This window comes from Anguilla anguilla, chromosome 5 (genome assembly GCF_013347855.1).
Source record: "Anguilla anguilla isolate fAngAng1 chromosome 5, fAngAng1.pri, whole genome shotgun sequence".
Lineage (NCBI taxonomy): Eukaryota > Metazoa > Chordata > Actinopteri > Anguilliformes > Anguillidae > Anguilla > Anguilla anguilla.
Window position 1 is genome coordinate 18,902,487 of NC_049205.1, and position 15,000 is coordinate 18,917,486.

The 15,000-nt window shown below is 51.1% G+C and overlaps 1 protein-coding gene across 2 annotated transcripts in view; it reads left to right on the forward strand.

The window, feature by feature from the left end:
* Positions 1-15,000, forward strand: part of cdh13 (cadherin 13, H-cadherin (heart)) — a 453,601-nt gene that overhangs the window by 188,314 nt on the left and 250,287 nt on the right. Inside the window, exons 5-6 of one of the 2 annotated variants that reach the window (XM_035419933.1) lie at positions 10,391-10,396; positions 10,718-10,870. In XM_035419933.1, coding sequence (XP_035275824.1) covers positions 10,391-10,396; positions 10,718-10,870 — 159 coding nt within the window. The remainder of the gene's footprint in view (positions 1-10,390; positions 10,397-10,717; positions 10,871-15,000) is intronic. The other variant, XM_035419934.1, reaches the window with a different exon arrangement.

Genomic DNA, 15,000 nt, shown 5'->3' on the forward strand with positions numbered 1-15,000 from the left:
GATTCGAACTGGACGTTCTAATTCTGATGTAACACTCACTACTGGCAAGCTGAAAGCAATGAAGTTCTAGAACACTAACTTAGAATGTTGAAGAAAAATTCAAAAAAAAAAAAAGAAACCTACTCTTCAAAGGCATAATTTCATGCTGTGAGCCTGCAGCATCATTGTAACGTTCTTTAGTCAGGGCCTGCGCAGTTTCAGAGCACCCAGACAAGACTCTGCTCCCTTTGAAGTGCTGCCAGGATTTTACATTACATTAAAGCATTTAGCTGCACCTTCATCCAGAACTATTTCTGAGGTGAGCTCTACTTTTTTTTGCATAAGATCCACTGGATATTTACCAAAGAAACTCAGGCTAATTGCCTTTCTAAATGATACAACGGCAGTGGCCCACTTGGGAGCAGAACCTGCATCCGAGTAACTTCACAAGCCCAGCTCCCTGACCGACTGGTGGGTGTGTGTATGCGGGTGCCTGCGTACGAGCAAGAGAGAAAATAATTACACTGCGCATCCCACAAAGACCACCTGTTCATTCTCTTGGATGACAGGGGCCTACCTGTACAAGGCCACCGTTGTAGAACAAAGATGTAAGGTGAAATGGAACACGGATGGGTAAAATATAGAGGCGGATTATGGGCGGGAATTACATAGTGATGGCAGAGGGAGTGGGATGGGTTGGGTTTGGTGCCATGCAGCGCCTCTTTAAAGTGTGAATTTCCTCACACTTAGTTAGGAAGCAGAGTTAGGAGGCAGTCCCAAAGCAGAACTCACCGTTCTGCATGTGGACAGGCGTGTGAGGGAGAGAGCAGAGAGCGCCCGAAAGAGCAGCACCGCCTCCAAATTTCTCCAACAAACAAACAAAGGGACCGGAAAGCTACGTTCGGTTAGCCTTGTAATTAAAAGGTTTTTTCTGGCAGTGTTGGCGCCTGGGGCCTATTCATTGAGCGTAATTTGTGGCGTTAACGTTCATTTCATTATGGATGAAGTGAAAGGCTTTGCACTTCCTTTCTTTCTTCCTTTCTTCTTTTCTTTCTTTCTTTCTTTCTTTCTGTGCTACAACTTCAAATCTAATATGCGGCTTACGGTAGTCCACAAAGCGAGAATTAATTTAGGCAGAAATCACGTTTTGTTCAGTGGAAGCCTGGAGAAGCGGTAAAGGGTGAGAAGCAGTCCAGATCTCCAGAGATCCCACATGAACGTGCCACTGATCCCAGCCCCATACTGTGGGGGGGGGGGATTTAATTACCCTGGTTTCCATGGGTGGGTGGGGGGGTGTCAGTAAATCCTACCTTGGTCTAGGGGCAATGAAATAAAGAGCTAGTGGGAGAGGGGTAGTCTTGACAGAAACCTCATTCTCTGTGTGCGTGCAAGTCTCCATAACTCACAACAATCAATCAGTGCATTTTTTTTTCTTTGCATTTGATAATTGGGTGCGAGCCGCCGAACCATCGAGTCTTCCAAGCCGCGCCCCCTCACTGTTATGCCACGCCCCCTCATCGTTCTCCATCGCCCTCCCGCATCGAGTTAATCCCTCCGCAGCTCGGCCAATAAGACGGCTAATACGACACGCGCAGGGAAGGAGCCCTCGGCCGCCGCGAGGAGAAACGGGAGAGGAAAGAGCTGGAGGCTGACGGATGACAGGAACAGAGCGCTATGAAAGAGAGCAAGAGAGAGAGAGAGAGAGAACGAGAGAGCCGAGCGGAGACGGAGGGAAGCGGAAGGAGGAAACCTCGAGATTGATCCGGCGCTGGTGACAGACACAGTTTTGGGTAAAAAAGAAGAAAAAAAAGCAGCGGGCTGGTTTTCAGCTTGCATGCTTCTTTTTCAAAAAAAAAAGAAAAAAGGTATTATTGAATTTCACGCTGATTCAGCATCCGAGAACAAAGACGAGTGGCCAGGGGCTTGGGGGGGGGTGGGATTTATTTGGGCACGCACCACTGACCACCGGCCACACGCCGTGCCAAGAGCCCCCCCCCCCCCCCCCCCCCCCCTCGACTGCACTCACCTGCGGAGCCCACGGGCTTCGCCCCGAACGAAAGAGCGCGAAATTTCCCCCGGCGCGGAACACCCGCTCAAATCGGAGGAGACCGCGGCGGACAGGACGCCAGAGGGGGCCCCCGGGGGAGGCAGGGGTGTTGGACCCGAGCCCCGGAGGGCCGTGGGCGTGCGTGACTTCCCAAAACCCGAATACGAGAGCCGTCATCTTACGCTCGGCGACGAGGAACAATCGACGTTTCTCATCGCGGGGTGGGCGGATTGTACCGTCAGTCAGCACACCGAAAAAAACCAGCATGCACTGCAGTCCTCCACAGGGCCTCCATTTCATAGGTCCATTTCCCCCTGATAACTGATGTGTGCTGACCGAAGCACATCACCTGATCACCTGATGGGGGTGCATTAGTGTTCAGAGATTTTTCAAAAAGGGAGCATATGTGCTCCTTGGGAAAAAAATATGTTATGGCAGAGCCCTGCTCCTGGACGGGAACCCGTGGCCCAGGTCCGACGGGGAGCTTCGAAGCGCCGCACGCCGTATGCGCGGGGCGCTCGGTCGATGGCGGCGGCGCGGACGCTAGTGATATTCACGGCCCGGGGGTTCCGTCTCTGCCGATCCTGCCAGCTGCCGGCCGGTTGCCAAGCCGACGGGTGAAAAAAGTGTTTTGACGGAGGCTCCTCGGTCTGCGGTGTGACGGACAGGAAGGCCCGCGGTGGGGGGGGGGGGAGTTTGAAGGACAGTGCCTGTGTCTGCCAACTGGCTGCTGCCTTATCCTCTCAGTTTGGGCTGGCCCTATCACAAGGCCCCCTGTTTATTAATAATGAAATGCAATGTAGAATGGCACCATAATAATAACAAGACCAGGTCAAAACCTAGTATATGGCTGGACCGAACCGGTCGACCAATGGTGTAACTTCATCACCATAATAATAATAATAATAATAATAATCCATCCATTGTCAAACCCTCTTATTCCAGTTTGGGATGGGGGTGGGAGGAGGAGGAGGGGTTTGAGCGCAGCCTACCCAGCATGCACTGGGAGGAACACACCCATGGACATGTTGTCAGTCCAACACTGGGCAATAATAATGATAATAATAATCCCTCTAACATCACGCGGAAATACATTTGGCCACGCGAAAAGCTTTGACGAGCGGCAGAGTTATAGAGTTATCAGCGTCACGCCCGACAGATGCAGCGGTGGCATCGATCAGCGTCGTTACAAAGAGCCGATATTTCCCTTGCTATCATTCGTTTCCTCGGCCCCTCCCCCTCTCCGGTCTACTGCGTCTCAGCCGCGCGAATCTCCTCCGACCGGTAATCTCAGCCTCCCCGCCTCGCGGCTAAGCCACGCGGCCTCGCCGCTGATTGCGCGCGCACTTAAAGAGAGGGGCGGAGAGGAGCGAGCGAGATAAGAGAGCGGCCGCCGCACCTTATCTGCTTAGTTATGAAAGTTCCAGGGCGGCGGCGGCGGGGGCGGGGGGGGGGGGCGGAACTGGCAATCGTCCGATTGCCATCGGACTGTCGCATTAGCATCGCGCGTAGCAGCTCGGAGGTGAGACGTAGACGCACAATCAGAGGAGCTAACTGCGGTGGCCGTTTCCCCCCCCCCACGCCGTCTGATCAGATTGGACGTCTCTTTCTTCGTACCTCTCTCCACCGCTCTCATTCGATTTCATTTATCCTTTATCCTTTAAACGGGCCAAGAAAGCGACGTATGTGAATTCAATTGCGCGAGCGTACACGAGAGAGGATTAAAATGACAGCACGGTAAAACAAGTGATGTCAGAACAGGTCCTCGAGCCCTAGTCTGTCATGCATGACAACAGGTACGCTACGGTTGTTCAGTCACTGTTCTCAAAACGAAAGCCCTGAACACTCGCTCTCACTCGTTCCCTCTCTGTCTCTTTCTTCATTTTAATATGCCGTATTGGCTTTATTTGCATACACAGTCAATATTGCCAAAGCATTCCGTGCAAATAGTTTTAGACGGAAAGAGAAACAACGGCAACAAGTACGGTAAACAAAAAACAAAAAAACTGTGTAATAGTGTTCAGGGTAACAGTACATTTAAGCCCCTCAGTTGCAGGCTGAAACAAATTGCTCTAGGAACGGTATCTCTCTGCCTCTCTCTCTCTTTCCCTCTACCTCTCTCTCTCTCCATCTCACTCATTCACTCCCTCTCTCTTTCCCCCTGTTTTTTTTTTCTCTCTCTCGGCCTTCCTCATTTGAGGGTGCTCTTTCCCTCTTAATTACGGCGAGGCGCGCCCTTGCAGAGCCGACGCCCCCCTCGCCGGCTCCGCCGATTGTCGTTGGAGCCAACGAGTGCCACCTGGGGCACGGCGGCCGCCCGGAACGCCCAGCCCCGCAAAAAACAGGGATCCCGGCGCCGGCTGGGTTACGAATAACGTCCGACAGGCGGCCAGGGGTCCCTGGGGAGACGGCGAAGGAGCCGGCGCCCACTCGAGAGAGAGAGAGAGAGAGAGAGAGAGAGAGAGAGGCGGTTTGTCTGGCCGTGAGCCCGGGGAACGGCGCGGGCTGGAGAGCTGCGGCGAAGCGAGGGAGGACGCCCGCGAGCTTCCTCATCTCAGCGCCGCCGCGCGCGGTCCGTCTCAGAACCATCGTCGCTTAAACTCTTAACGGAGCGTCCGATCAGACGCAGGCTGCTCTCTCACATCGCGTGTTTCGCTGGGGCCCAGCTGTACGGTGCAGAGGGACTGCAGCTGCTTTCCCGCTGCAGAGGCAGCCGCTGCAAGGTTGCGACGTGTACGATACGTCATAGTTAGACTACGGCGGGTCGCAACGGCTCAAAATTGCTATTAGGACGTGATTTGCGAAGGACTGCATCACTCTGGGGCTTTGCTCGTGAAACGTAGTTAAATCTGCTCGTGCACACGCGTACCTGGGGGAGAACGTGCTAAAAAGGGTGGAGAATTTGGAAAATCAGGCAAATTAAATATCAGCTGTAATTTACCGGAGTGTGACTTAATTACAGCTCCCTCGTTCGTGTGGGTTTTGAGAACTCCTACATATATATATATATGCACCAACATAAAAAGAAACAAAGATCAGACTCCCTGCTCTGGTGGAGTTGCTTTGAAGTTTACATTTTCTTATGTCTGAATCTTTTCAGATAGAGCTGCGGGAATTTCACAATCTGTGGTTTATAATGTGACCACCGTGCTGGGTGATTACTTTTTCTACTTATCACTGGCAATTTATTTTTGCATATAATAGGAAAATTGTATTTCCATTATTGAAAATTGAAACTTTTATTGGGTAGTCTGTCATTAGCTAAGAGCTAGAATGAAGACACAGTCCCCAATTTGGCCCATTTCTTATTTATGCGGTTGGAATGAATTGATCTTAAGTAGCATTTTATCCTCAGATGCTCTGTCACTTTCTCAGCCATGTCTGTTCCTCTCTGCCTTCATTTTGCAGGGATTTGTAGTGTTAATATTCTTTCCTCCAGCTTTGTGTGTTTTTTTTCAAGGCACCTTTTATTTACATCATCTACTTTTTGTTTCATTATCCTAAACAAATGACTTTTCTTATGTGTGATGTTTCTCCCCTCTTCATTGGTGTTCCTGTGCTTTAACATGGCAGCGCTGTGCCTCATCGATCATTACCTCAATACATAAGCCAACGGTTTACGTTCACTCTGGCATTTGAGTAAGCCCCGTACCTGACTGCATCCCCAGTTTCATTTCTTTTTTTTGCCAACTTTTTTCAACTTAATTTACTTGAACTTTAAAAAAAAAAAAACTTTGGCCCTAAATCCAACTTTTTTAAATGAGTGCACAGCAGATTACACAATATTTCTGCGTCGCTGCGCATGGTGTAATGCGGAATTGCATTTCACAAGAACTCCAATCAACACCGCTTGTGCCTTCAGGTTCTATTGCGTCTATCGCAGCGGTGTGCGCATGTCCTCTGCGCTCTGGTGAAGTGTAGAAGAGGGTGTTTTATGGGCGGAAGGGGTGAGGGGCGATGCTCGTCAGCAGAAGGAACGTGGTTCCCTTTCACGTGAGCCCTGTGGCAATGAGATGTGAAGTAAGTAGGCGATGCTGTCCCCCCAGAATACATCAGATGCTGCATAGGTAATGGAGGTGGGGGGGGGGGAGGTGGGTTTATAGGACCTGGGGGATCAACAGCCACTGGGGAGGGCTGGCTGACAACCGGCCCCCTCGTCGCCAACCCATCGCCGTTTCGATGTGGCAAACGACCCCACCCCCGCACGCACGTTTGCTCGATAGCTCCGAACTCCCCGCGACAGTCGCGTCGCCTTTCTGACGCGCGTTCCTCCTCGCGCTCCGTAGGTTCCCCCGAAGAGCCGACCGGCGGCGCTTCTGAGAAGGAGCTTCGCTCCGCAGGAGCCGATGCTAATGCTGCCTCTGCCTCTGCCTCTGCCTCTGCCTCTGGCTCTGGCTCTGGCTCTGGCTCTGCCTCTGCCTCTGCCTCTGCCTCTGCCTCTGCCTCTGGCTCTGGCTCTGGCTCTGCCTCTGCCTCTGCCTCTGCCTCTGGCTCTGCCTCTGCCTCTGTCTCTGCCTCTGGCTCTGCCTCTGCCTCTGGCTCTGGCTCTGGCTCTGCCTCTGCCTCTGTCTCTGCCTCTGGATCTGGCTCTGCCTCTGCCTCTGGCTCTGGCTCTGGCTCTGCCTCTGCCTCTGGCTCTGGCTCTGCCTCTGCCTCTGCCTCTGCCTCTGCCTCTGCCTCTGCCTCTGCCTCTGCCTCTGTCTCTGCCTCTGGCTCTGGCTCTGCCTCTGCCTCTGGCTCTGGCTCTGGCTCTGGCTCTGGATCTGCCTCTGCCTCTGCCTCTGCCTCTGCCTCTGCCTCTGCCTCTGCCTCTGGCTCTGGCTCTGCCTCTGCCTCTGCCTCTGCCTCTGCCTCTGCCTCTGCCTCTGCCCCTGCCTCTGCCTCTGCCTCTGCCTCTGCCTCTGCCTCTGGCTCTGGCTCTGGCTCTGGCTCTGCCTCTGCCTCTGCCTCTGCCCCTGCCTCTGCCTCTGGCTCTGGCTCTGCCTCTGGCTGTGGCTCTGGCTCGGTTAGCACGCGGCCCCGCGCAACTGTTTACGCTCAGCAGGGGCTCGCTGATAAACAAGCCGTTTCACTTCCAGACTTCCCTTCCCCTTCTTAAATGCGCCGGGTGCACTGTGGGTGTGAAATCAATAATAAAGGCAGGGATGTAAAGATGTGGTACGGAGTGCTGTTTGACCCAGTTCTGCGCAAAAGAGCAACGATCCTAAAATAACCCGATCCGGGCCGCTCTCAGCCCTCAGACAACACAACAGCCTCCTCAAGAGGAAAGAGAGGCATTCTGGGAAAGGGGGAGGGAAAGGCGGGGAGGGGGAGGAGTAGGAGGAGGAGGAGGAGGGTGATTGGGCGGGCTCCTGCCAATTGCGTTTGACCGCAGGCGTATAGGCGGGACCTCAGGCAAGCCTAGGGCACAGAACGGAAGGCAGGAGTGCAAAAGCAGCGCTGATGAACCCTCAGAGATGAGTCTCATAATACACACTGTGCATCACGTTCCACCTCAGGTGCAGCTGGAACATGGAACAGTTCGAGCTTTTTGCCAACTGGCTCAGATGCAGTTTTCTTTTTAAGTACCCCTCCAGATGTACTTTAAAATCTTAAAACATATTCTATATTGAATAATAATGTGTTCAATAATGAGATTTTTCCACCAAAAAAATGTGCGAAAACTACTGAAAATGGCTTTGTAGCACCTCGTTGTAGCACCTCTACACCTTTACCCTCATTGAGAATGCCAGAGTCTATGAATTTGCAAATTGGCTACACTTGCTGTTGTAGGCACGGCATCAGATTCAAAATCTATTTCTTTGCAATACCCATCGACTTCTGCAAGTGGTTCTGGAAGCAGTCATCTGTAAAATGTGCACTACAGACACATTTTGTGTTCCTTCTATGCTGGCAGGTACATCCACATGATTTTTTATAAACAGATTCTACACATCTTTTGTTTTTGATTGGGCTCCTTTTGTAATGAGTGGAATGAAGTTCCTACCTCGGGACTGTCACAACAATGTCACTAACTAGTCAGCATTATGTGCTCTAACGTTTCTGTTTACCACATCACTCTCCTGTAATTTGCATATCTTTGCATGGTGGGCCACGATAGGTTTGATATATTTGTGATGTCACAAGTTTTTACGTGCATGTTTCTCAGGTTTTAGGGAAGTATAGAGAAGCTCGCAGTCTACAGTGGAAGAATGTGAAAAAGGCATGCAAATCAATCTGTGTAGCAAAAGTCATGCTTCCAAGAGGAGTCAACGATTAAAAAACATGTTTTTGAGTGGAGGGGGACTTTTATATTATAGTGATATTCCCACATTACCTTTAAGTGCTGTAAAAAAAATTTAAAAACACATTTTTTGGCATTATTTCGTGCTTTGGTAGTGTCTTTATCAATTTCCAGAGAAGACACAGGGGGTCCGTTTCTTTGACGTCCCCAGACTTAATTTCTCCTTTGTTACCCAGCAAATGCTTACAAAAGTCCACAGTACACCATTCTTCACAAATGCCAGGACATAGATTGCTATAAATGAGTTCAAGTGTGCATATGTGTGTGTGTGCTTACATGTGTGGCATGCATATTTTTGTTCCGCATTGATGTGTGTGAGCGCTTGTGCATGCATGTCATGTATTTCTGCCAGTGTGTGTGTGTGTATGTCTGTGAGCATGTGTGTGTGTGTGTGCGCAGTTTTATGTGTGTAAATGACACTAATGCCCTCTTCTTGATTAAGTGTAGGGTCAGGAGACTGTATCTTAATGGGCTTCTGTTTCTAATTGCTGTAGCCAGGGTCTGCACTGTATCCAGGGTAAATAACCTGGGCTAATCCCTCCGGCCTACGAGATTAGGGAATAAACTGGGGATCTTCCTGGGATTATGCCACTAGTCTGGGCTCTTTGTTCAAATCTCTGTTTTGGGCCTGATGAGCTCAGCGCAGCACGGTCGCCTCTGGTGGATTAGGAAGACGTCTGTATGCGCCATGTTAAATTCTGTTAGCCCGGGAACCCCCTTTGCTACCATTGTCCTTTCCCACATGATGTATGGTCCATTTTATGTCCCCAAATCACTCGGATTTGTGTGTGTGTGTGTGTGTGTGTGAGAGAGAGAGAGAGAAAGAGAGGGAAAGTGGGAGAGAAAGAGAGACTTTTGACGTCCTTTAATAAACCCTATCCCCTACACATAAGTAAACTACCCACGCCACATACAAATGTGTGCGTGTGTGCGTGTGTGTGTGTGTGTGCATGCCGGCCTGGATGCGTGCGTGTGTGTGCGTGCGTGCCTCGGGGATTGATGTTTTATCACAGCGCGCTCAGGTTCATTCTCTGATGGCGATTAGCTGTAGAGCTGAGCCGCCTCGTTCACATCGTCAGACAGATTGATTTCACTGGCATTTTTGTCTAAGAGAAATGTTCAGATTTCCCGTGGCTCTGAAAAGCACTTTTCCTTCCGTATCTGTGGACAGAATGAAGCTTCACATAGTTTTCCTGACAAGGGTACTTTGCCTAAAGTCAACAGGACCTGCACTTCAAACCATTAGACAACTACTATTACATTTTTTTTTTTTTTCAAAAAAGATTTTTATGAATGCAATTCAAGAGCTTTCACATTCCCCACATTGTACTCTGACAGCATGTGCACTCAAGATTTATTTTCTTCACATATTTTATTTTATCTTTCATTTACTCTGTTGATGGTTTTGCACAGGCCGCTATGCACCAAGTTATTACTTTTTTCTACAGCAGTTTTCTTGCTGAACAGTACTGCAGTCTCACTGTAAAAGAAAAAAAATGGTTGAATGCTCATAGTCAAGCAGTCTTACACAGAACTTGTTTTTTGTACAGTGCACCTGATGTGTGATGCTCTTAAATAAACTCCTAACTCATAAACCTATACTAACTCATGTACAACTTACCTGTATCTTCCAATCCCCTGACCTGTAGTTCACCTGCGAGAGGTATCACCTGCCTAGTAGTTAACCTGTGAGAGGTATCACTTGCCTAGTAGTTAACCTGTGAGAGGTATCACCTTCCCTGTAGTTAACCTGTGGGAAGTATCACCTGCCTAGTAGTTAACCTGTGAGAGGTATCACCTTCCCTGTAGTTAACCTGTGGGAAGTATCACCTGCCCTGTAGTTCACCTGTGAGAGGTATCCCCTGCCCTGTAGTTCTCCAGTGAGAGGTATCCCCTGCCCTGTAGTTCACCTGTGGGAGTTGAGACGGTTCTTCTGAAATGGAGCTGTCCAGTGGTGTTGCTGTGTTTGTTCTGCCTGCATCGTGACTGTGTGGGCACCTCTAACATGTTTTGACTTTTCTTTATGCTTTCTAATCTGCTGCCTGACCTGGGACGCCTCTGGGAAATGCTGCCTTTGCTAGTCGCATGTGAGTACACACACCGCACCTCCAGACACCGGCTCAGTCCATCTACGGCTAAATAAACCCACCCGATACTGCAGGGGAAGTTCCATCAGTCTCCCTAACGCCGCTGCTGTAGAAACACGGCAATCACTAGAGAACACGGAGAGAATCCATCTGCTCAATATCCAGTCACAGTTATAAGAATCCATCTTGTATCTAGACAAAGGGTGCGCTCCATCACGCCAATAACCCGCGCTAGGGGCATGATCAATAAATCCACAATGCACGGTCATGGTCGCCGCGTGCGACCGCAGCGTTCCAATGACTCTTCCCGCGGGCTGGCAGGTGATTTCGGCCGACATGCAGGAGAACCACGTCTTCCGCCTGACGGGGAGGGGAGCGGACGAGGACCCCAAGGGCGTGTTCAACATCAACAAGCTGACCGGGGAGGTCGTGGTCAGCCGACCCCTGGACAGAGAGGCCATCGACGTCTACCACGTGAGTACTGCCGGTCTGCTTTATCGGACTGTGTGTGTGTGTGTGTGCGCATGTGCGTGTATGCGTGTGTGTGTGCACGCGTGTGTGTGTAAGAGTGTGTACGTGTGTGTGTGTGTGTGTGTGTGTGTGTGTTCATGCGTGTGTGTGTGTGTGTACGCATGTGTGTGTGTTTGTGTTTTCCTCCTACCTTTTTCCTGCTGGTGTAATCATTACACGGCCCTGTTGGGTCCATAGCAAGTCCAGGTATCAGGAGCGCAATAGAAACACCCTCCGAGAGCAATAAGCTCATTCTCTGCGCCAAGCACGGGGACCGCTGCTTTCAGCCAGTCCTCCAGCCAATGGCAGAAGTCTCCGAGCCCCTGACGCTCCTGGGAAAGTCAGGGGAACGTGGCAAGCCGAGCTGGAGGAGAGGAGATCCTGTTGCTAGCCCTGATAGCGGGCGAAGTAGCACGGCGACTGGGATGTCCAGACAACAGCCCTCTTCATCCGCTGCCTGTGGTCTGCAGATACCCGTCCGCCCCAACGGGGAGGGCGACCGCATTTCACAAACATCGTCGAAACGATTTTTTTATTTATTTTTTTGGGCCGAAGGGAGGACTTTCACCACGTCCCTCTGCGCCTAACAGGCCGGCAGCCGTGCGCTTCCTGCCCTCTTTTGTCTACGCAGTTATTAGATGGAAACCCTCTAATGGCTTTATCCCATAATCCGCTTCTTTCCCGTCAACCCTCGGTGCGCGTTGCCGCGCGTTACCCCTCGCCTCGGTGACGAGACGCTCCGCCCCGTCGTTCACTCGCCCCCGGCGCTTCGGTCGCTAGCGGCGCCGGCTCCAACGTCCGCAGCGAAGCGCCTACTCAACCCCCCGCCTGATTTTATTCCGTTTTAATGAATCCGGAATTAGTGTCTAAACAGGTATGCGTTGCGCGTGACAACTAATTTTTTCCCCGAGACAGTCGGTGGAGCTGGGTGGCAGTGTTGGGGGGGGGGGGGTGATGGGGAGATTTGGGGGTGGGGTGGGGGGGAGGCACGGCGCTGCGGCGGGCTAGTGATGAGAGATAATTTGACATTCACGGCTCTGTTTCCGCTCCTCGGGTAAGGGCACTCTCTGGAACGCCGGGGCATCGCGGCGGCCTCGTCTGTGCTTTCCCAGTCAATGCTGATAGACTTAAGGGGGCCTGTCTCCTCTGTGCTTTCCCAGGCAATGCTGATAGACATAAGGGGGCCTGTTCTCATCTGTGCTTTCCCAGTCAATGCTTATAGACTTAAGGGGGCCTGTTCTTGTTTGTGCTTTCCCAGTCAATGCTGATAGACATAAGGGGGCCTGTTCTCCTCTGTGTTTTCCCAGTCAACGCTGATAGACGTGAGAGGGCCTGTTTTCCTCTGTGCTTTCCCAGTCAATGCTGATAGACGTGAGGGGGCCTGTTTTCCTCTGTGCTTTCCCAGTCAATGCTGATAGATGTAAGGGGGCCTGTTCTCCTCTGTGCTTTCCCAGTCAATGCTGATAGACGTAAGGGGGCCTGTTTTCCTCTGTGCTTTCCCAGTCAATGCTGATAGATGTAAGGGGGCCTGTTCTCCTCTGTGCTTTCCCAGTCAATGCTGATAGATGTAAGGGGGCCTGTTCTCCTCTGTGCTTTCCCAGTCAATGCTGATAGACGTGAGGGGGCCTGTTCTCCTCTGTGATTTCCCAGTCAATGCTGATAGACATGAGGGGGCCTGTTCTTGTCTGTGTTTTCCCAGTCAATGCTGATAGACGTAAGGGGGCCAATTTTCCTCTGTGCTTTCCCAGTCAATGCTGATAGACGTAAGGAGGCCTGTTCTCCTCTGTGCTTTCCCAGTCAATGCTGATAGACATGAGGGGGCCTGTTCTTGTCTGTGTTTTCCCAGTCAATGCTGATAGATGTAAGGGGGCCTGTTTTCCTCTGTGCTTTCCCAGTCAATGCTGATAGACGTAAGGAGGCCTGTTCTCCTCTGTGCTTTCCCAGTCAATGCTGATAGACATAAGGGGGCCTGTTCTCAGACTGGTACAGTTTCGCCTTTATGATGCAGGAGGGCTCTTTCCTGATTTTGTGCTAGGAGGGCATAGAATTATAGGGATATAGAATTAAAACCTGCTTTTTCTGGGTATGTGATGGTCTAGGTATAGCATTTTAGCATTATTTATTTTTTGTCTTTGTGGCACTTGTCAGTAGTTTTTGTTGTTGGGAATGGGATTTGTTTCTGTGATAGAACATGCTTTGTTTACTAGGATGGTGCCTGTACTGGATTTTTTTTTTTTATCCTGGTGTTGTTGTGGCTTATTGGTGTGTGCCAGCGCTGATGAGAATTTAATGTGTGCATATGCCACTGAAAGTCTGCAGTGGGCTGAAGTGTGTGTGTGTGTGCGTGAGATAGCTGTGCTCGCCATTTGGTGCGTGTGTATTCCAGCGTGGATCAGTGTGAGTCTTGGACCGGATCAGTGCTGGGATGGCATTTCTGTGGGTCTGTGTGGCTGTGGGTTTTGGCATGCATCTGCGATGCTGAACGTTGGATGTGTGCGCATGGCGCCGTGCGTTGGCACAGGTAAGCTCCGGGTTCATCCGGTGCGTGTCAGTGCTGCCATGAGCGAAGTGTAGGTCTTTGCGTCTGTGAACTCATTGTACCTGTCAGTGCTGTCGTGAAGTTGGGAGGGGTGTGTCACCTTCATAACTCAATCTCCCAGAACACCTTGAAAACCCCCGGCAGGGCTGAGACACAGCAGACTCGCAGACTCACAGAGGAGCCGAGTGCCATCTTATGCCGCGCGAACGCGGAGGTGTAGGACAGACGGGCGGAGCTGCTTTCAGGAGCAGATGCTCTGTGAAAATGTGCACCTCTCTCCCACCGCGAGGGTGAGACCGACGCGCCCCGGCCCTAAATAACACATCTAATGCGCAGCTTTGATCTCAATCACGCCGAATTAGGGGGATTTAAGGAGCCCGCTTAGAAACTCTGAGCACAGGCATGCATAAACTCACACACACACACGCATACATACATACACACACACACGCACACACACACACACACACACACACACACTCATACACACAGACACACACACTCATACATACACACACACACGCACACACACACGTACACACACGCATACACACACACACACACACACACACACTCATACACACAGACACACACGCTCATACACACACACACACACACACACGCATACACACATACACACACACACACACACACACACACGTACACACACACACACACACGCACACACACACACACACACACGTACACACACACACACACACGCATACACACGCACACGCACACACACACACGAATACACACACACACACACACACACACACATACACACACACACATACACACACACACACACACACACACACACGTACACACACACACACACACACGCATACACACGCACACGCACACACACACACACGAATACACACACACACACACATACACACACATACACACACACACGTACACACACACACACACACACACACACACACGCACGCACACACAAACAGTACATTGGCATCAGTTAAAAGCAGGGAGGGAGACAGAGAGCCGCGCGGCTCGTTCTCCTGCACCGCGCCGGGGGTAGCGTTAGCGCCCACACAGACGCGGTATCTCAGGGCTTCAGACGTAAACGCTCCGCCGCATTCCGTACCCCGGAGCTGTCAGCGGCGGGGAAGGGGCACATAATTCTGCCGTAATCAGGGAGCGCCCGCGCCCCGCTCTGCACCGGGAGAGAACGCGGGGGAATGAGCGTGGCACCTGGCGTCCTCGCTCTTCCGGGGAGCCGTTAATGAGGCTGCCGCGCCACGCGCGAGAACGTTCTTCACGCCTTCGCTTCTGGGCCCCCAACTCTCGTTTCACGGGAAATAATGGGTCTGATTGCCGTCTGCGCGCTGACGCGGAATGCACATATGATATCAATATGGTGCTAGGATGGAAAATACCTGGGAAATCTAACGGAGTCTAATTGGCTGTTATAAGAGACGTCTTTTAGCTGTTATGAAGGAGAACTTCACATACTGTATTTAAAATACATTTTAAAAATGTTTTAATTAAAGAAACATGAAAAATAAAGGTGATGTAAAACTTT